The sequence below is a fragment of the Notothenia coriiceps genome, unplaced genomic scaffold (genome assembly GCF_000735185.1).
Source record: "Notothenia coriiceps isolate Sejong01 unplaced genomic scaffold, NC01 NC01_scaffold00012411, whole genome shotgun sequence".
NCBI classification, from domain to species: domain Eukaryota; kingdom Metazoa; phylum Chordata; class Actinopteri; order Perciformes; family Nototheniidae; genus Notothenia; species Notothenia coriiceps.
Window position 1 is genome coordinate 35,166 of NW_011345112.1, and position 22,345 is coordinate 57,510.

The 22,345-nt window shown below is 40.3% G+C and overlaps 2 protein-coding genes across 6 annotated transcripts; one reads left to right on the top strand and one right to left on the bottom strand.

Annotated features, from left to right (window-relative positions):
• Positions 1-280: 280 nt before the first annotated feature.
• snx9b (sorting nexin 9b) lies at positions 281-14,206 on the top strand. 5 transcript variants are annotated; one of them, XM_010773316.1, is made up of 20 exons: positions 281-582; positions 1,725-1,811; positions 2,908-2,982; positions 3,764-3,895; positions 4,503-4,580; positions 5,576-5,738; positions 7,083-7,118; positions 8,060-8,195; positions 8,315-8,402; positions 8,775-8,900; positions 9,037-9,154; positions 9,243-9,373; positions 10,049-10,152; positions 10,247-10,350; positions 10,518-10,595; positions 10,771-10,847; positions 11,726-11,815; positions 12,395-12,509; positions 12,597-12,688; positions 12,819-14,206. In XM_010773316.1, the coding sequence occupies exons 1-20, from the start codon at positions 571-573 to the stop codon at positions 12,864-12,866; spliced, it is 1,890 nt and encodes a 629-aa protein (XP_010771618.1). In that variant the 5' UTR covers positions 281-570; the 3' UTR covers positions 12,867-14,206. The 5 variants fall into 5 exon arrangements, with proteins under 5 accessions (XP_010771618.1, XP_010771619.1, XP_010771620.1 ...); XM_010773317.1 differs by having other exon boundaries at positions 8,318-8,402; XM_010773318.1 differs by lacking the exon at positions 7,083-7,118.
• A 1,235-nt stretch (positions 14,207-15,441) lies between these two features.
• Positions 15,442-20,852, bottom strand: LOC104947350 (angiopoietin-related protein 7). The gene is made up of 8 exons (XM_010773343.1): positions 20,697-20,852; positions 19,370-19,585; positions 18,193-18,312; positions 17,991-18,105; positions 17,733-17,870; positions 16,577-16,793; positions 16,297-16,492; positions 15,442-16,221 (listed from the first exon to the last, which is right to left on the bottom strand). Exons 1-8 carry the CDS (start codon positions 20,850-20,852, stop codon positions 16,075-16,077), a joined length of 1,305 nt encoding a protein of 434 aa, XP_010771645.1. The 3' UTR covers positions 15,442-16,074.
• Between the last annotated feature and the right edge of the window lie 1,493 nt (positions 20,853-22,345).

A 22,345-nucleotide genomic window follows, 5' to 3' on the forward strand; every position in this document is an offset into this window, starting at 1 on the left:
TAATGACAATTATAATAATAATAATAATAATAATAATAATTATTATTATTATTATAATAAACAATAGGTCCTATTCATTTGTGTTATTCTTATTTTTTAAGTTGATTTTTTGTGATTTTAACATCAACCATTTTCAATGCATATTATTTAGTTATCGTGTTTTCTTTATTACTTATGTATTTTATTTGTGGTTGTATTTTCTATTTGAAAACTAAATGTTGTAGTCATGTCTTGGAGGGCCATGTCGGACGGAGCGACCCTACCTTTCCGGTTTCTCTCGGTGCTGCAGGTCACTCCCTCCGCACTGTCAGCAGCTCTGTGCGCGCTTCAAACTTGAAGCTACACTAACTGGTGCTTTCCTTCCGCCTTTTCAAGGATTTTTGAGTTTTTAATCAACAAACAGTTTTTAGTAATGTGTTGAAGTCTGTGTTTTGCGGCGGATATTCACCGGGAGGAAATACCGTTTCGTCTCCTTTGGTTGAAAAGCAGCGGGGGGAAATGTCCAGCTGAGGATTGGAAAACCTGAAAACCGCAGGGCCTGTTTTGTAATGATTGATCAATGCTTCGACAATGGCGCTTAAGGTACGTCTGACAACTTTTCTGGGCAGTTTAAATGTCAACCCGGGTGTATTGTCTGCCCAAGCTTCCCCTGACAGCTGTATTTTTGCGAATAATGCGGGCTGTGTGGACTTGTTGAAGCACAGAGTTGTAGTTTCTCGCATTGGGTTTACAGTGTACACTTCACTCGATAAGCTATAAAGAGTCAATACTTTGGTGAAGTATCATGTAATGAACACTTACGACACATCTGTATGCAGTAAATGTGATACAAATGTTTTTGCTATACTACATGGAAAATGTGCCTCATTAAAGAAAGTGTCTTGTGACATTTTACTACCTTTCCAGTGCGGGTCATTTCTTGCCCCGTGGAATGCTGGGAAATGTTGTCTTTAGGGTCTGTATGTCTACGTTCATTCAGTGCGGTATTCAGTGATATTTGATCTTCTTTACCATTAATTGCAGTGTATTAAACATAATAAAGTTAGTTTTAGGAGTATCAATACATTTTCCTAACTAATATGAGTAGGCATGTTGTTGTTATTGCTGTTATAATACAGTAAATCGGTGGGTGGGTCTGAGATTACATCTTTGTGTTTGTGTTACTAGATTCCTACCAACTAAACATAAGCATCCCACTACAAACAAAACATTTAAATTAAATAAAGAAAAATACGAGTCTAGTCTCCAGGATCTATAAATATACAAACAATCTTTCGAAAATTTAATATATTCACCCAAAATGTCTATACTCAAAACTACAGTTTGTGTATGTGAACTACAGCGTAGAGGTATATGGACCGACAATCAAAATTCATTAAAATAAAAAAATTAATATGAGTAGGGTTACTTAAAAATCAACTAAGATGCGGAAAAACCAAGTCATATTTAGAATACTATGCACAGTTTTACCCCCCCCCCCCAATGTGGGAGGCATGTGTTAACTGAAGGTAATGTGATGGTTCTGACCTTATTTTTGGCTCATACTGGTGTTAAGAATCATCATAACACGCCTAGAAAAACTTGTTTGGCATGTCTCCCTGTCCTAATTTAACTGCAAGAGTTAATATCCAGAGGGTGGTATAAGGTGAGTTTGTGTGTACATGAAAATATATGTTCATCAATTATTATTAAGTATTGCATGTTTTTTTCTTGATTGTGTTCAGGCACAAGTTTTATATGACTTCTCTGCTGAGGTCGGAAACAACGAGTTGACGGTGAAAGAAGGAGAGACTCTCACTATCACTAACAAGGTAAATCTATACCAGCATGCCTCAAACTTCCTTCTGGTTTTTAGCTGTCATTTTTATTTGTATTCAGCTTGTTTGAATGACGTTTCTGTTTTGCAGTCATCATTTAGAATTCTTACTTTTGTATTGATTTATAGTACATTATTTCATCAGATTATAAAGAATGGATCTGCTGTGCTGACACGAAGAGAGTAAAAGGTTTTTTTATTAAAAAAGTTAAAATAGTGACTGAAAGTAAATTTCCTAATCTTTTTATTTTTTTGTGAGTTTAAGGGTTTTTTTTCTACCTAAAAGTGTGGTTGAAGTTAGCTATGGTAGCTTTGCGTGATGCCACCTCAGCATATGTATGTTCATGTGACTCTCCTGTAATATTCAAAACCAACAATCCTATAAAGGCCAATCTCACATGATCTCCGATAGTAAATAAACGAGGAGTGTCACAAGCGCGTTTAGAGGAAGGAAAAAAGAGAGTGAGTAAACATGATGTCATTACGGCCAGCCGACAACAGTTCAAAGGTCACACACTGTGTGCTGACCTGCATAGTTTTCTAATCAAAGTCATTCTTAAGCCAATCAGAAACTACTGTATCAGGAAACAGACTGTTTTTTTTCTTCTCTAAATAAACTGATTGTGGAGGAATTTATCCTGGGAGCTTAAGATACTCGTTCAGTTCACCAGCTAATTGTCAGTACTGTAACATGTAATGGCCCGCCTTATTTCCTTAAATGCAATACAAAATAAGAGAAAATTACAACGTTTTTCTGTAGAAATGTTCTTTCTACAGGGTTTCTGCATGCATTTCAAATACTTGATACACTATGACTAAGTATTTCTGTGGCAACAGATCAAACATAGAAACACATTACTCGTAGAAATGTGTCCTTACATCAGACTGAATGAGTCTAGCTATAAATGAAGCTTTCTGTGGATGATTCATTTATCAAAACGGGGTTGGCTTTCACATTTTGTCTTCTGCTATCACCAATTTTTCCCAGTAGTGTGATCTTTTGTTTGCATGTGATTCAAAAACATACCATCTTCTGTCTGCTCAAGGTCTGTTTTGCTAACACACTGTTTTTTGGCCTGGCTCTATTTCAGAATATTGGAGGCGGCTGGATTGAAGCACAGAACTCCAGAGGGGAGGTTGGACTGGTGCCTGAAGACTACATCGAGGTAAGATACACACTTAGTGTACTATGTGTTCTTTCTATGTCAAAGTAAAAACCAGGATTTAACAGCACACCCTATCAATGCCACTGTTAGATATCTGCGGTGCTGGACTGTAAACAGTTGGCTGTCTCTTGTGCAAAGCCGAAATCACAACAGGATATGCCTCCTTCAGGGTTTTGCTGATTAGGGGGTTTGTGTTTGTGTGTCCGCTGACTCTGAGCTCGTCATGGGGATGTGATTCATGCAGAAGACATTCAGAAAGAGACACAGAGGGTTTAAAAAGTCAAGTCTCTGAAGTCTTTTAAAGAGTTTTGCCTCACTGAAACATCTAACAATGTACTATGTCTGTTTTCCACAGATTTTGATATTATCTGTCCGCTTTACTGAGCATACACGCTCATGTGGATGTGTGTGCTTGTCTGACCTTAAATTACTTCTCCAGCTTTTCCCAGACTGTTCATAAAAACACTCTGATCACAATTGCACTTGTTGTTTATGCTTCATCTAAGGTCACAGTCTGTTTCTCTAGAAAAACAAATCATTTCACTGCTCTCTACTGGTCTACTGGCAGATGTCGATGGCCATTGCAATCATGACACATTTTGGATAAAGCCCAGTTTGCAAACCCAGGGAATGCCAATGAGACGGGATCACATAACCACTGAAGAATGTACCTTTGAAAGTCTTGAAATCGCTATGGAATATCTGGATGGGTTTTCCTAAAGGGACTGTTTTCTCACTCTCCCTCTGTCTTTTTCTCTTTTTTTTGTTGTTAAATGTGTAGTTTGGTGGTAAGGGAGTACCGTCGTTCCCAGCTGGAGGACCTCCAGCACCTACTCCAAATGTTGGGGCTGTTACTCAAGACCTGTCCATCTTTGATTCCTACGCTCCCACAGCAGCACCTGCACAAAACCAGGTAATGCTATTTTGTATTTGGTTATTTTCTGACCTTTATTTAGAGTTGTAGATTAAGATACAGCCATACTGTAACTTCCCTAATTTCAGCCACCATCAGTAGAGAAGTTAACCCAAATACCTTTACATCGATAATACCTCAACGATCACCTTCCTATTTGTCCGCTCAATCAATGTATGTGTATGTGATGAAGTTGAAGAAAAAGCAGAAGTGAGTGATGACAGAGTTTTGCTGACGTCCGTGCAGCTTGTGAGAACCCCAGAGATGCAGAAGTGAGAGCAGCTGCTGTGGAAGATATTAATCGTTGTGGTACATGTCATTTATAACTCAGTTTTAGCTCTAGTGAAAAACTGTGGAACTAGTGAAATGTGTTTTTTAACAGGCAGGAAGTTCTACTACTGTGAGCGTATTGCTGGGTCAGTAGAAATGTGTGCACAGTAAGGGGTTGAGTCAAGGCAGGAAATGTGTCAGCCATTATGCCTCATGCTCTCCCTCTCTCACCCTAACTCACACATCCACATCCAGCATCACGTTAACCCATCCCATGCCGAGTGTAACCCTTCCCTGCTGGCGCTTTGTGATGATGTCACCTTCTTTTCCCCTCAAGGTGGATGCTGGGGTCTTAGGTCCCCAGCCGGACACCCCCGACACCCCAGTTTCCCCCTACCTTTCGTCCCCTGATGAGGTAACCGCCTCATCGTAGGGGTGGTGGAAAAAAAACCTTTACTCCCAAGCCCCTTTCCTGTCTGATAACCCCCCCCCCCCACTCATACTGCCTGCCATCAGCATGATCTCACACTCTCCGTGCAACTTGCTCCACTCACGCCACCAATCGATCTCCATGCCCTTTATATTATTACCTTTGAGTAAATTATGAATCAGCACTACAGGGAATCTCAAACCTAAAGATCTTCGTATCTCACATATAATTGACGAATGACACAGATGAATCATAAGAGCACAACACAAACATTTCCTCCAGATGATCGTGAAAAATCGTACAAATATTCTCTACATTGTGATATATTTGTGTACAGTAAAGGTGCTGTTAAATCTGAAAAATGCTGTGTTCTCCTGTGCTCATTTGTCATTGCAGCATTTTTTGGTGGAAATAATGGTTGATTATTTACAGTATTTTTCTGTGTGCATGATGTCTTTTTTTTTTAAGTGACTTTGCACTATTTCCGTGTTCAGACAGCTTAGTAGTTTGTTAGCATTAACCTACAAAGGGCACACATACATGTTTGCATGCCTGTGCACACAAGTTCTCATAGTGGTTCACAATATGGCGGCACCGCAAGCACGGCATGCAGTTGCATTTTCATCTTGTAAGCGCTGTTCAAACGAATGTGTGTGAGGACTTGAGAGTGGTAGTGTGTATGCAAATTCAACACCGTAAGTGAGTTTCTTTTTTCAAGTCTGCAGCTTCTTGCCTTTAGAGTTTCTGCACGTGTTCAACAGAATATACAAACTCATAAAATGTTCCCTGTTAGAGGCCAGATCGCATCAGGTGTTTGAAAAAGCATGTTGTTTAAATACTTCTGTCAGGGTCTCATTAAACAGACTCTAAACTTGCCCGGACCCTCCTCTGTGTTCGCTCCCCCTTCTCCCTCTCCCCCTCTCCCTCTTCATGCTTGTCATTCTTTCGTCCCTCACATTTTCTCTCTCCGTCTCTTGCAGGCGAGTAACGGTAATGATCCCTGGTCGGTGTGGAACGCGGACCCCTCGGGGGGCTCCAACAATAACTGGGCGGCCAATCCAGAGGGCACCCAGACTGGGAAGAGCCCTGCAGAGCCTTGGGGCAACACACCACAGGGCCACCCTCAGGCGTACCAGGGCCCAGGTAAGAACAGCTTTCAGTTGGAAAACCATGATTAGCCTGATGTCAAAAACACAACACGTGTCAGCAGAGGAAAGCCACTGCCCATTAGCTTGTGCTATTTATAAATGCTAACTTTCATTCTTGTGGTTGGGATTACATTAACTACTCAGCATTGCTATTTAAAACCTCAATGATCATTTCAAGAAATGAAGACTATGCTGCCTCTGCTTTCTTCTCTGTTGACCTGTGTTTACTCCCTAATGCTTAACAAGATTATTTGTAATGTATTTTGATCTAGGTTTTATAAGGTAACAGCCATAATGATCCGGAAATTCTGGTGCTAAAACTTCTATTTGAGCTTTTTATTGTGTTTGCATTCATGGGAAGGTCACACTTAGCTTTATTGTCTTGTTAAACAGTTTATGCTTACTTTTATTTTAAACTGTAGTTCTGGGGAAATAATATATGGCTGTATTAAATATGGTTGTTATAGAAAGCCAAGACTTACTGCTGACTTAAATTCAGCAAATAATAATGAAAACTCTTAATAATAAGAAAGCTTGTGTAGTATTGGATAAAGTGGCTACACCCCCCACTCTTCAGTGTTCGAGTACACCTTATGTATGTTTTTAGATTTTTCGTCCCATAGTTTCCCAGAGATGTGGTAATACTGTATGTCTTTGTTTGAGGGGAAATAAAAGAGATCCTATAGTTAATATGTGAGAACAGTGAGATGATCTGCAACTATAACACGTGTCTTTTTTGTAAAACAGAAGATGTTTTCAAATGTGCTTGGGGCTTTTGCTTTTTATGTTAACTAGGAAGATTATAAAAACCCATGGGGAAGTAAACGTCAAGTTGTCGTGGCAAATGATTCTTAAAATCACCTTCTCTAAAGTGCAATATAAAAGAAGAGTCTTTATATTCAGGACAGTACTGTTTCCTGTCCTTCAACTCAACCCAATACTAAGTGAAATACTTGAGAATATACAGATAACATTCTGATATAAAACTCCAGGTAGTTCCATCCAGCATATATTATTAAAATGCAAACATTTCATCCAGCTCTTTACAGATTTAAAGTGACGTTAACTCCCAGACATGTTTCTGCTCAGTCGCCTGTCTCCGGCCACTCCCTTCACAGAGACACACGTGGACAGAGAAACCAAATCATGACTCTGTTATTGCCAGACTATGGAAAAGTGAACCTCACTCCTGACTCAGAAGGACAGATTACTTGACAAGTTTTTTGTCCGTTTTCAATTTTTTATTTTCCACTTGTTATTGTAGAACTAGAACTGACTGGTGGAATAAATGACAAGAAGAAATAACAGGCTTTTTTTCTTCCTTTCTTTCCCGCCAAAGACATCTACCCATATCCTTACCTTATCGATTACACAGGTATCCCGTGCATCGCCTGCTGGAAGCTTTTCTTTTTATTTGTGTGTGGACTGGTAAAAAGTGCTCATGAAGACAATTTCCAGCAAATAGTTGAGAATGATTTGAATCCCTAAAAGGCATGTGTGTGTGAGGCATCAATTTGTACTTTGATATTAACACTTTATTAACCTCATTGTGATTTTTGGAAAGTGTCAGCTGTGACTTGAGGAGTGTGACTAGGTTATGTTGCTCTTCTGATACATGTTGTGGTAAAACCTTTTGAATTTTTCAGACTTTTGTTGTGACTGCAATTTTTATGATTGGTTTCATAATGTCTCACAGCATGTCTGCACTACCAAAAACAGAGAGCAGTAACGGAAGATAGGATAAAGTTGTTAAAAGGAGGTTTAAAGCTTAGGTCAGTGTACATGCTTACAGTTTAGCTTGTGATGCATGTTATTCAATTACAAACATTACGTGTGTCTGATAGCTTGTAGTTGAGTGCTGCATGCCTTTGAGCTAGTGCAACTGCATTCATAGCCTCTGGAAACATATCTTTGTAATTTTTTCAATGTTCAAGACCACAGAGATAGATAAGCTGAGTATTCATGAAATGAAATAAGAAACCCATATCACATTAATATATTCTGCATCTAGATAATCTAGATAACATTAAGCAGACTCATTCTGCAGCGTGTCATTTTCTCTCTACCCAACACAACAGTGATTTTAAGAATTTGACTAATAAACTGGGTGGAACATTTTAATGTCCATTCCTGCTAGTTTTAATTGTTATAATAGGGCGAAAGCTATTTTCTTCTATTACAAATGGCTATTCATCTTCCCCCGAAGCTTCTAATACTCAGTTAGCTTCTTGTATATGTACATGTTGTGCAGTAGGGTTATTGAATTTGTATTGTGTGTGCCTAAAACACAACCTGCGTGCGTGTATCTGCCCTCAGGAGCGGAGTTTGATGAGTGGGACGATGAGTGGGATGACAAGTCCACCACAGGATACCCCGAGTCAGAATCTGGAGACGGCGGAGCGATGCAGAGAGGAGGAGTGCATGCGTCTTCAATGAAAATATCCCTCAACAAGTAAGACTCAATAGGCTGTAAGACACAAGGCTTTAGATTCCTGAGCTCTATGCAAAATGTATTGAAGCAGCAAAACAGTGTCGTCATGGGGAATATTCAAACTTTCCTTTCTCTTTGAGCAGGTTTCCTGGCTTCTCCAAGAATGGTCCAGAGCTCTACCTCCTGTGCAAGCAGCTCGCTAAGAGCAAAGAGAGGCTGCCAATCTATGTAGGTTACCTCTAAATAAATCTAAATAAACTAAAAGCCATATGCTGGATCATAACACATGAAAAGCACAATTTGTTTCGGTGTGTGGCGCAGTGGGTTGTGCGTTGGTGTTCGGATCAGGTTCAAACCCCACTGCAGTCAGCATGTCGTTGTGTCCCTGAGACACTTCACCTCAAATTGCTCCTGTGGGGATTGTCCACAGTATTGAGTATGTAACTCGCTTCGGATAAAAGCGTCTAACAAGTGACATGTAATGTTTCATTAGTCTCATAGCTTGGAATTCAGTTTTTTCCAGTGTGAATTTATGTTTATGTTTATGACTGCCATTAAATGAAGAGTCGCAGGTATCTAGACCTTTTGTTTTCTGCTCAGGTTGGTGAAGTGGGTCCGGTGTGGTCTTACCCAGACACTCAGCTAGACTGCGTGGTGGCTGATCCCAAGAAAGGTTCAAAATTGTACGGGCTCAAGAGCTACATCGAGTACCAAATCATACCCAATGTAAGTATCCAGAATAATCTAATCATTGTTTTTACATATTCAGTGAAATAAGCTGGATAAATATGGTTAATATAATGAAAAGAAGTTACGTTTATACGCCAACCAGTGTCTTTAACTCTATGTTATTGGTTTGCAGACCACAAACCGAACTGTCAATCACAGATACAAGCACTTTGATTGGCTGTATGAGAGGCTGCTGGACAAATTTGGGTCTGCTATCCCCATCCCCTCTTTACCCGACAAGCAGGTGACAGGTGAGAGACTCTGGGACTGAGACCAAGAGTAAAATTGCTTACGACAACATAAGTACATCATCTTTATCTTTTCTCCCTTCTGTTCCAGGGCGGTTTGAGGAAGAGTTCATCAAGATGCGTATGGAGCGGTTGCAGGGCTGGATGACCAGGATGTGCAGGCACCCGGTCGTTTCCTGCAGTGATGTGTTCCAGACTTTCCTCACCTACAAGGACGAGAAGGTATGCTTTTGCTCCTCCATTTCTCAAAAGATCTGTACCTCTAAGATTGTATTATTGAAGGATTGAAAGGCCCTACTTTGAAATTCTTGAAACTCAAAGTGGGGATTCTATTTTTTGCTTAAAGGTCACCTATTATTCAAAATCCACTTGTTCATGTCTTACATACATAAACATACATAAACATGTGTCCCCTCTGTGTAAAGAGATTCTGGAAGTTTCAGGAAAAAAGATTCTCTCACTTTTTGTCCTGATCCATTTATATAAAAACCTGTCTGAAAATGAGCTGATCAGATTTTGGCCACTTTATGATGTCATAACGTTTTTTTGGCTTGTGTAACCATTAGCCAATCACCAACCAAGGTAACCCCCCTCCCTCCACCTTATCAACTGAATCTCCTCCTAGAGCACCATTGTGTTCTTTTTAACCAAATATCTCTCAGAGGGGCGTGGGGAGGGGCTCCTTATTTTCATCTAAAGTAACAGACACAGAATCAGCACTTTTGAAACGGGGCTGAAACAGAGGGGATTATGGGATGCTGCAATGCATGATCTGTTTGGTGTTTCGAGTCAAACACTTGGGAGACATGTTTAGTATATATCCGAGAACTATAATATATTGATGAAAAAGAGTATAATAGGGGACCTTTAATTTAAATGAGGGATTCTTTGGTACAGGACTGGAAAACAGGGAAAAGAAAAGCAGAGAAGGATGAGACGGTAGGAGTGATGATCTTCACCACGATAGAGCCGGAAGCTGCGGACCTGGATCCTGCTGAAGTGTGAGTTAAAATCAAACTTTAAAACCACTGTAAATAGTCAAATAAACACACTGAATAAGCACTGACATTAAGTGTGCCCCCCCCCCGTCCACAGGGAGCAGAAATGTGAGCAGTTCAGCAGGTTCACCAAAGCGATGGATGACGGGGTAAAGGAGATCCTCACCGTGGGCAACGAGCACTGGAAGAGGTGTACAGGCCGTACGTAAACACTGCACTGAAGCTAAATAAATGTTTTACCATACACAGGCCAAACATTCATTTAGTCCTTTAATTACTGTTTGTATTAACAATGGATCATTGTGTTGAGTATTTTGTGAACTCGAGACACAATTCCTTGACACAGTGTCGTTTATTTCCCTCCACAGCTTTGCCGAAAGAGTACCAGAGAATCGGCAAAGCCTTCCAAAACCTCTCCTCTGTTTTCACCAGCAGTGGATACCAAGGTACTGCAATAAATACCAATACAACTACTTTGAATGAGAACCCAAGAAATTCAATGGTAGAAGCAGAATTAGATACTGCTTACTATGCAGGAAGTCCTGGCAGGGAAGTATGTTTTGAAACAAATTGGCACACGGAAACACGTGTGATGACATTTTAACATTTGAACCCCTTCAGGCGAGTCGACCCTGACTGACGCCATGACGGCAGCGGGCAAGACATACGAAGAGATAGCTCAGATGGTAGCAGAGCAGGTACGTAGTACTATTATCAGAAATCTTGTGTTTCCTTTGCCTGTCTTGAATAATATCTTCCACTTGTTTCCCCTCAGGAAAGGCCTCTCTTTCCTCAAAGGCCTTAGAGTTCCCTTTCTGCGTCTTTCTCAACTACATTGTTTTGTGATAACTCTATCAATAACCATAATATCTCGCAATGTCTGAACATTTCCCGCTTGCGGTCAGTGTTTACTTCCTGTTTGTGGCGTTTTAATGCCCCCTTTAACCTAGCGTCCTGTTCTTAAAGACCTGTATCTGTAAGGGAAGAAGCCAAGGGCAAATTCATATCTAGTGTTTCCTAAATCTAGTTCCTACACTATTTGTGGCTTTCAGACTGTTCTATGTAGTCTGATTGGTGTGTGATCAAATCAAACTTGGGACTTTTTGATAACCATGCAGCTTTGAGAGGGAGGAATCATCTGGTAAGCTCATGTTGCTTCGGACTCTTTTTGTCAAATCTGCTGTAGAGTTGTTGTAGTTTAGCTAGCAGAATGTGATAGAGATTGAAGTGTAAAACAATGCTGTGTAACTGTTGCTTTAATTCTGCACACAGTATTTACTTGATCAATTCTGGAAAAAGGCAATAAAGTAGTTGTTGAACCGTATTACTATATGAAAGAAATGTAGATATTTTAGCTAAATATTTGTGTTCTTGTAAGGAGAATCTGCACTATTCTAAACTTGAATCTGGTTTTAGGCAAGAGGCCGGTTTGTTGAATTGAAACATTTGGGAAGTTGCTCCTTTGACATAATGTCTTCCTGTTTTTTCTTATCACTTTCAAGGCTTTGTTATTTCCTGTTTTTGATTTATGGTGACATTCATCTTTATTTTGTCTCTTTCTTTGCTCCCGTCACAGCCCAAGAAAGACCTCCACTTTGTCATGGAGACCAACAATGAATATAAAGGTCTTCTTGGATGCTTCCCGGACACAATCGGAGTCCATAAGGTAAGCTGGGAAAAAGTCACATAAGGATCATTAGAACAAATATATATATATTTAGACAGGAGCCAGTTGCACCAGCTTTTAAGAAATATATCTATATTATTATATGCATATATGAGGAAAAAGTCTTATATATTTTTATAGAATAGACCATTTCATATTTTGTTTGCCTCCTAAACTGTTATACGAGGAAGTGATGTTACAGATTATGATGCTTCAGTGACTCCCTGTTTACATTTTGTACTGCTTTTGATTGCACAACCGTACAGAGGAGGAGCTTATTCACACACTATTAAGGTGAATTAGGTAAGGCTAATTCTAAACTGTGCAACTTTATGTGCTACACCCCTCATTTAGAAAGTAGTTTATCAGCTAAAAGCTCAATAAGTACTTAAACATTTTGTAACTGATTTTTAAATATCTGGTGGAACCCAGTCCAGAAAATACCAGTTTAGTGAACATGCAAAACTTATATTTTACTTATCTTTTAATTTCTTATGCTAGTAAGTTTAATGGTCTTTTGTCTTCTTACAATGTCTCTGAAGACTCTTAGATTGTGTTTTATTTGTTTGATTCTTACAGGCAGCCATAGACAAAGTGAAGGAGGGTGACAAGCTGGTGGCCACCAGTAAGATCACCCCTCAGGACAAAGTGACCATGGCCAAGCGCGTCAGCACCATGTCGTACGCATTACAAGGTAACACGCTCACTCAGAATCACTGAAGCGCTGGAGGTTATTCTCACAGGTATCTGACATCTGGTTTCCCCTCTGCGTCTCCCACAGCTGAGATGAACCACTTCCATAGCAACCGTATCTATGACTACAACAGGGTCATGCAGTTGTACTTGGAAGAGCAAGTCAAGTTTTACGAGACGGTAAAGCATTTGAATCGTCCATCTAACAGAGTAAACTGGAGTCTGTAACAGTTTGTGTTGCCTTATCACCTGGGGTGTAGCTGCCGGCCTTTTGTATTCATCCTAGTTTTTTCTTCTTTTGAATCCACAGATTGCTACAAAGCTGAGAGAAGCACACAGTCAGTTCACTACCATGTGAGAGCCTTCAGTCTCGCACTACAAAGAAAGAAGAGTTAAACCAGCTCAACATCCAAAATATCCTTGCTTACACTGCATACTTTCCCCTACTGTTAATTTAAATGTCACTTCTTTCTTTTCTCTCACTCTTACCTCATCTCTTGCTTTACTGCTCTTGCCAACCGTCCCTGCTCATGGTGTTACATTCGTCCGAGCCCTCAGATGTAAATGGACCGTTGATGCGCGTGTGCAGCAGCTGACACTTATTTTAGGGCCTGCATTGATAGCAGAATAAGACACACTTGTTACACACACACTTTTCCTTTGTCCTGGCCTGCAGCTTATACAGGAAAGTAAAAGTGCTACATTGATTTGAGTTTCTGTAATCTGAAGTTTTGTAAAGCTTTAGGTCCCAACATGCCTGTGCTCACAGTTGATTTTAAATCAATACCCTACCATAATGTTATTAGTGGTAAAGATAAGATATCCACTTGTTTCCTATACAGAAAACAAAGCCATCCTTTCTGAAAGCAGCGTTGCCAATGAATCAGAGATTTACTGTCTTTTTCCCCCCCGGTATTTTAATATGTTTTGCCTCTAAATAGTACCGTTAAGATTTGAAGAAGTCAGCACATCTCTGGTGAAAGCAGTGGAGCTTTTTTATGAATCCTAGTCTTGTAAGAGTTGTCAAAGCCCAGAGTGTGTGTCCTCTGTATGTCCACTGCTGGCACTCCCTAGCCCCCTTTCATCCTGCACTTCCTCAAAAGCTAACAGGAAGCTCCACCCCCTTCCTGTTTTGACCACGTGCCTTGCCCCCTTTGAGGGAAATATAAATGGTTGACTTGGCTGCCCCCCCCCGCCAGCCTGCGTACCATGACTCTGCAGTTTACATTTCAGGAGAGAAGACAAAATGTAGGATGTTGATACGTAAGTTGGGGTTCATGATTGAAAGCGTTTAAAGGACATTAACCTCCTTCTTTCTCGCTCCATGTTCTTCTGAAGAATATTTGTCCTTAACCATTTTATGGTGTTTTATATGAAGGTGTATCAGCAATGTTAGCTGTAAGAATCTGTACTATAAGTAGAGTTTGGGGCGAAGCCATGGATTATGTCTTGTTTGCAGTTTTGCTTTTGTTTTCACCACCCAGTTTGCAATCAGTCTCTAATCATGTTCACGCTTTGTTTTCTTATCACTTGATACCTGAAAAATATGCATATATATATAAATATATTCTATATCTGACCTATCAGGTGCTTCTTGTCACTGAGATACTATTTTATGTATAGGAGTATTTGCAATACTGTGTAACTCAGAGAGGAGCAGAAATTCTGTTTGATTTATTAAACAATGATTTGTACTCATTGGGAGTTTCTTTGTGTGTTTTTGAAAGGAACCTTGTCTTGTTCTCTGCACACCACACACACTCTGAATAACTCACAGTGAAGCCCTTATTCGCTTTAGCAGCTTCTTGCGTAGAGATGGATAGGAATGAGAATGAGTCGGCAGCCTGTGTGAAGGGTCAAAGAGTGTGTTTGTGCACTCTTGTAGTTGGGCAAGTGAAAGAGCCCTTTTACCCCACGTACAGCTCTCTGCCCCCATCAGGTGCAGCTGGATGTTGAGGCCACATAATGTAGGATTTCATGCACCACACAGTACATGCATTCTCAATATTCTTTGTGTGTGTGTTTAGCTGTTTAGGGCTTCTAAGCTTGGAGCAATAAGACAAATACTCTCATACTGAGTGTGTCAAATATTTGTTTTATATTTACCATAGTTTAAAATGAACTGACCTGCAGTTTTCTTCCTGTATCCTTCAGCCCACATTTGACCTCTGCTCAACATATGCCCGCTAAATTAGCAGAAACCTGCCAATAGGCAAAAGGTCTCTGGAGACCCATGCCTGGAGCAATTTGAATGTAATTAACACTCACTGGATGCCACAGATAAACAGCAGTGTGTGTACTGTATGATTAGAGTTATCTCTTATTTCCACATATCAGAAATGTCCCCACTGTTTCTTAACAGAGTGATCTTGTAGACAAAAAACACTTTTTTATATATTCAATTGTGTCACTTGCGTCACATTCTGTCAGTAAGGAAGTGAGCAATTATTTACCAAAGTAAATATATTCATTTTTTACTTTTATTGCTAAATATTCTGTTCATTAATGGATAAATAATTTGGTTTACAAATGATTACAAATCTTACAATTATGATAAGCAAAGCAACAATGAAAATGACTTAAGGTTATTTAAATGGTTGCAAATTAACTTTTTGTCAATCCACAAGTTGAGTAATCTTCTAATTGTAACAGCTGTATTTACTACAAGTAGTTTAATTTATAACAAATGATCATATTTTAGTAGTCCTTTATATGTTTTGTGTGCAGAAAAAATAGAAGTAAAGTTCTTAGAGCTGTCAGACAAATGTAGCGAAATAAAATGTACAAATTTGTCTCTGCATTGTAGTGATGTAGAAGTAAAAATGTGGCCTACAAAGAAAATACTAAAGTAAAAGGACCATCCAATACTGCATTTTGTACACATAGTGTTTATTGTACCATCAATACAGTATGTATGTTTACACAGTCCTCATACATCTTCTCTGCCTGACTATACTGTTAGACAGTAGCACTTATCATATCAAAGGGTTATTATATCTAATATAATTCAGTGTCCTTTAAAGTATTCAAACCCTTTTTATGTCAATAACAGTTTACACAATAGATATAGCTTATAGTTGGCTGCAATTTAAAATGACTACAGTTGGATAATCATACAACTGCAGATCCTTCAATAAACATGGTCTTCTTGCCAGCTGCACAGGCCTCCTCTGTCAACACATCGTACCATTTTAAACTGTATTGATAAGAGTTTGTCAAGTGTTAAAGTATCAAACTAAAGTACAAAATAGAAGTAGAAAATAAGGAAGAACTCACTCCACATTGACTCAATGAGAAATTTCCAGGAACATTACAGAACTCGTTTGTGAAAAAGTTTGTGTTTGCAAAAATACGCAGCAGAAAAACAGTTTTGAGGATATAGAGCCAGATCTGTAGGTAGAGTAGTTCAGAGGTAACAGAAGAGAGGTCCTTCTTTGTTGACATGAGTGGCATTCAGTTCCTTCATGATGAGCTCTGTCAATAAAAACATCCCTGGTGAGATGGCTCTGCAGACATTACTTCCGGGGTTGCTCTTCTCTCCTCACTGTTGTCATGGCCACGGTGGGTCATGGTGACAAACGTGCTCTGAAAGAGTGAGGTCGGATCATCATGCTGACTTTGTGTAGGGAGTAATAGTCAGAGTCTTTCCAGGAGTACCAAACGATCCCATCAGGACCCAGTGGCCCCAGGCCTTTAGGAGTGTAAACGCCTCCCTGCAGGAACAGGAAGTAGTAAACACTCCGATGACATTAAAAGCATAATGTTTGGGGCGACCTTTGTACACTCACCCTGTAGTAGACGCCATTTAGGTTGGCGTAGAAGCACTGGTTGTACCACCAGCCGCCGTGGGAGATCTCTGCACAGATGTTGCCACTGTCGGGGGTGCTGAAGCCCTGCTTGTCGTGGTACCAGCTGAAAGAGTCCTGCACTGTCCCACTGAAGCCTGACACATGGAGACGGTACAGATGCTCCTCATCTTCCACACTGCACACACAAACACACAATGATGGAGTAGGGACATTATGCAAGAGATGGTTGTGCGTGTTTGTGCACTTGTATGCCGCTAACCTGAAGCTCTGGTAGAGGGCATGTTTGTGTCTGTTGCTCCAGTCCTCCAGCTCGATGCGGAGGCTGTAGTCTCCCTGGGTGCTCAGGTCATGTATGTGGTTGTTTCCCAGCCAGAACTCTGAGTGCAGGTCACCAAAACCGTCCCTGTAGTCCCTCCAGCTGCGGTCAAAGCTCAATGAGCCGTCAATGCGCCGCTGGATCACAGTCCAGCCCCCACCTGAGGCAAAAAGTAGGTATATTACTAGATGTATATTGTATTGTCTATTTTTTTTTCTTCTTAAATTTGTTTTGTTTTCTTTGTACAGCATTGTAGTTGGCAGGATGTGGGCATGTGCAATTTCTCACTATCAGGGTAATGTTCATAAATGCCTTGTTTTGTTAATTAAAAACCAAAAGACTTTCTATTTAATTTGATACAAAAAAACTGAAATCAGGAAATCTCTTATGAGGAAGGCTGTGTAAAGGATTTCCCCCCCGGAGTGTCTATTTGTACCCGGGTGAAAATAGCAACAGGTATTCGGCTATTTACACCAAACCCCCTTTCTCCCCTCCCCTCGTTGCATAATGCAACAAAGCGCGGCAAAAAAAGTAATGTCCAAATGGGAGTTGAAGACATCTTTTCAGAGACATTGCATCTTTGGTTTGAAGGATACACATGTAACAGGATAAATGACATACATTGTGTTGGTTGCTCACTGTAATAATGTAATATATGCAGGGTGCAAATAGCCAATGTAGTACACCCCGGGTGCAAATAGTATTGTTGAGTATTTTCACCCGGGTGCAAATAGTATTACCTATAGATTCAAACATAATGAAATGTATGCCAGGATGTCAAATGCAGTTGTCATCTGTGTGCAAATAGCATTGTTGACTATTTTCACCTGGGTTCAAATAGCATTGTTCACTATAGTCACAAGGTTCAAATAGCATTACCTATAGATTCAAAACATTATCAAATGTATGCCCGGATGTCAATAGCATCCGGGTGACAATAGTGAACTTCAAAACTAATGCAACGTATGATGGGTTATTATTTTGTATTACATCTTGTGAAATGAGAAATACTTGTTTGTGCTTGACAACATCTGGTGGGAAAATCTTGAAGTTCAGCTAAAAATAACGTTCTACTCATGTGATTGTAATTATGACTCACCATCTGTGTCCATATCACAATAGACCTGCACAGGTACGCCGGCCAAGAATGGCACTACTGTGTAGAGCCCTGATCTCCTCACTCCATTGTAGTAGATGGAAGCACAGTCTATTGGACAGTTTCTCACATGCTGATACTCTGAGGGAACACAGTGTGAGATACGATTTGGTAGGAGTAAATCCACAAGGGGACATTGGCGCCCTCTGCTGGGGGTCACAGCACGTGAGACTGCACGCACTGTTTGCTTCTGAAGTGTACCTGTCTGAGGAGCTTGTTGGGCACTCATCAGCGGGTTGGGGCGGACCATGTTGACCAAGCACCCGGGGCTTTTTTTAACATCATCCAGCAAAAGTGTCAGGTTATGCAGCTGGTTCTAAACAGAAATGAAACAAAACCATCAAAAAAAGCCCAGTGTAAAATAAGTTATGATGTTTTTTGTGGCTTCTTATGATGGGTGTACCTGGAGGTCTAGGATCAGAGTGCCCTGTAGGTGCAGCAGGGTGTTGGTTTCAGAAAAGTGATGCTCCAACTCATGAAAACGCTCCTCTAAGGAGGAATTTGTTGGGCTCCTCTCTCCACCCTGACAACATACAAAATACTCAATCACTAAAGCCCGCTCTCATAACAAAACACAACATATATAGGCATTAACTGAGATCTGGGTAAGGACACTTTAAAAAAAGTGTACAGAATATTTGAATTATTCATTTTAGCTCGAGGCATGCAAGGACATTTTCTCAAAGTTACACCTTGTGATTTATTTATTCTCAAGTGATACTTATGGAGGTGAAATATGCCTTTAACTTACCATGAACTAAGCCTTTAATTTAGTACTAGGGGCCTACATCTGTAAAGTGAGCACATTAAAACTAAAACCTGCAGGTCTCCGGGGGCTCTCAGCACAAAAAGGACGAGCCCTCTCTTCTAAAACGTAAAGCCAGACACACAGTATGTGGTCTATTCCTAGCCTTGACATGGAGGATAACACTAACTCCCATTACTACAAACCCTGGATCCCTCTCTCCATGGCCCCGTTCTCATGAACCCTGCCCAATGTCCACCTTTTGCCACAGAGCGGTCCAGCTGACAGCCTCTGTTTGTGTAGGCTCACTGCCTGAGACGCAACACGTGGAAGAGTAGCAGGCTAATCCTGTTAGTGACTAAGGTCAAGGACATGCTGGGTGGGAGCCAGCTCCATGACCAGTCACCATGTTACTCTGCAGAACTGTAATCAACTAATGTGTCTCCTGTGCTAAAACACAGAACAGGAGTGGATTCTTAAAGAAAGTTAGGTAAAGTTTCATAAAAGTTGACCGCTAAGTAAAGCATCAAACCATGTTTAAGACTTATCAGATCAAATATTTAGCAAAAAGGCCCTGAGCAGAGGAAATACATAATAATAAGTTAATATTTAACTAAAAGTCTGGCTCTGAATAGATATTCAATGCCAGAAGAGATTTAAAGAGCAGAATTCTTCAAAATGTGTAAAAAAGTTATATCACTTGTCTTTGAAAAGGAGCAGTCACATTGTTTAACATCCGGTGAGCTGCATGTGGACTAAAGAGGAACCGAAAGCAGTTCAGAGGATTGTTGCTGATAGTTGACCCAGGGCTGCTAAGTCCATATGGAGATCTCACATGCAGCTCGAGGACTCTGATGCGGTGCCGGTGGTTCCTCAGCTCCTCCTGCAGCTCAGAAATGGTCTCCTTCAGCGTCACAATCTGCTGCTTCCTCTCCTCGTTCTCATGCAGCCAGAAGGAGACCTCATCTGTGCAGCGAAACATGTCCGGGCACTTCTGTCCCTCCAGCTGAGGCAGCGTGGCCACCAGCCGGCACATCCCATCCTCCATCACCTGTTCCATGACAAAACAGTGAGAACTTCCAGACCTGCTGTTGCTCAACGGTTTCAAAAATATCTAGTGATATATAATTTAACTACAGCCTCAGGTAGCCTAGCTGTGACTGGAATTTTTACTCTGGCAAATCAATAAAAGAACACTTCAAAAATCAAACACTTTCTATTGCACATGAATTATAATTAGATGTTATAACAACATTTGCTACAATACATTTTTCTTTTGAAATATTTTCCTTTTGTTCTGTTATATTCAATGTGTGTACATGTGCAATGCTGCAAATCTGCAAAAAGTAGTTTGTAATGGTTATATTATATTAAGTCGGTAGATTGGGTACTTATTGGCTTAAACATACATTCCTATCCGCAATGTTATCCGTAAACTTATCCTTGAATGAATTCAAATATGACAGTAGATTTTTATAAATATAACCACAATGAGGACAAGGATGTTTCTGGTTTTTGGCAGTTGATCATGGAGCATCAAATGACATCATTCTGCAGTCCAGTTGATGTTAGTTGTCAGTTTTCTAGTTATGCTCACCTTGTAAAAATACATTTTAATGCAATTCTTTCAATAAAACTACCCAAGAGTAAGTATTTAAGAGTTCAAATGATCTCAACATCTAACAACTACAATATGATCATAATCTTTTAAGCAGCTGTTCAAGGTCAACTTGTTCAAAATATCACAAACAAATAATCAAACTATGAAAATAGCAATATATATTTTTTCCAACTGCATTTGTTATCTCAACATCCCTCAGATTTGTCTTGTGACACATTGGAGGGGGCGTGGCCCACACAACCAAAATAATGCACTAAATAGCTACCTTTTTACCAAATACTTTGGTAAAATGCTAAAATACATTACAAAATGTAATATAATATATTTGTTTACCGGGACCACATTTAGCAAGAAATTCACTTTGGTTACTCTTGAGTATTTTTTTGCTGATATTATCTGTACTTTCCCTCAATACTATTTTTTTGTTGTATAAGTACTTCAACAGTCTGCTGGTTCAGAGATCAGACACGTCTCTAGTAAGAGGAGGAAACAGCTCGTTGAGATTACATTGGCTTGTATTCCGGATGTTTACAGTAATTACCTGGTTAGTGTACTCTCCGCACTGGGATCCCCCTCCATTGTGCTGATTGGTCGTGTTCAGGCTGTTTGCTCGAGCCTCGGGGAGCAACAGGGTGAGGATATAGAGAGCAGAGCACAGGCTCAAACCGGGGGGGAGGGTGAGGGACAGGGGGGACATTTCTGCCGCCTGGTTAGTCCGTCCCGGCCTTTTTAGTTAGAACGAGGACGGGACACAGGAGTGTGTGCTCCACCTTATGACGCTCTGCAGGAAACTGAAAACATCAGTGTATCATGCTCAGAATATTTGCTGCATACAAAGTCTCTTACACATGCAATTAGCAAAGTGGGATTACCTCCCACGGTCTATCACATTACTAAAGTGTGTCCTCAGGTAACTCAATGAACACACACACACACACACACACACACACACACACACACACACACACACACACACACACACACACACACACACACACACCCCCCCCACACACACACACATGCACGCACGCGCGCACGCACGCGCGCACACACACACACACACACACACACACACACACACACGGAAGCTTGCACATGTATCATGCTCTTCAAAGCCAAACTATTGGTACTTTCTAAGTCGCTCATTAGCATACATGCATGCACAGATATCATGACAACATTTAGCATTGCCTTCTGCAGAAATCTTTTTTTCTTAGTTTTACATTTTTTTATGAAATGGCAGTGACTCACCCCAGTAAAAGACCAACTTCTACTCCATTCCCAGCCCATTTCAGGCTGAGGGGTTTTCTCCATTTCCTTCTCCTTTTTTTGTGTATCTCCGGTATCTCTCTCTCTCACTCACTGTGTGTGCCTCATGCTCTACTTCTGTGCCCCTCTCTCTCCCTCTCAGTGTAGACATCTTAGTCCTATAATCCACTGCTAAGAGGATTCAACATGATTGAGGGATGGAAGGCAGATGAATAGGAAGGCGGTAATGAAATTATTGGTAAAAGAGACAAAATATATGCAATATAGATGTAAACATACTAAGCAATATGTGCAACATAAACACAAAACAACCTAACATCAAGTGATTGGGAAATATGTAGTGTATTGCATTTCATGGTGATAAAGCTTATGAAATAAGATAATTAAACTTTATTACTTAAACAGAACAAGTAATGTATGTGCATTGAATTGAATTGAATGCACATACATTACATGCATCAGCAAAACTCCAGCACACATGGGCACCTACAGTAAATAAGCATCATCTCCAGGCACAATAATCCTGCTCAAAGCCAGTCGTAATGAAGTCTGATGTGAGTGGGAGAATGAGGGGTGCTGATCCTATTACAGCCGCCAAGCCGTTCTTTACATCTTTATACTCTCCACTAGCAAACATGGTCTCCTTGTTATTTGTTGTTCCTTGTTAAAAACTGCTATTGGAAACCAAATTCTTTGTTTTTATTTGAATAATAATGTAAAAGCTATTCTGTAGGCTTGTATAAACTGCAAAATATATCCTGAAAGCAGCTTTCTGTACTGTGACTGTGCCATATCAATTTGCATTGCTGCTTGAGGGAACTGTTGCACTCTCAAAGAGGCTCTGCAGAGAAAAATCTATCTTCCTGCTATTTTAACAATACTCTGCACACCACACACAAAGCAGGGCAGTGTTTCACCTGA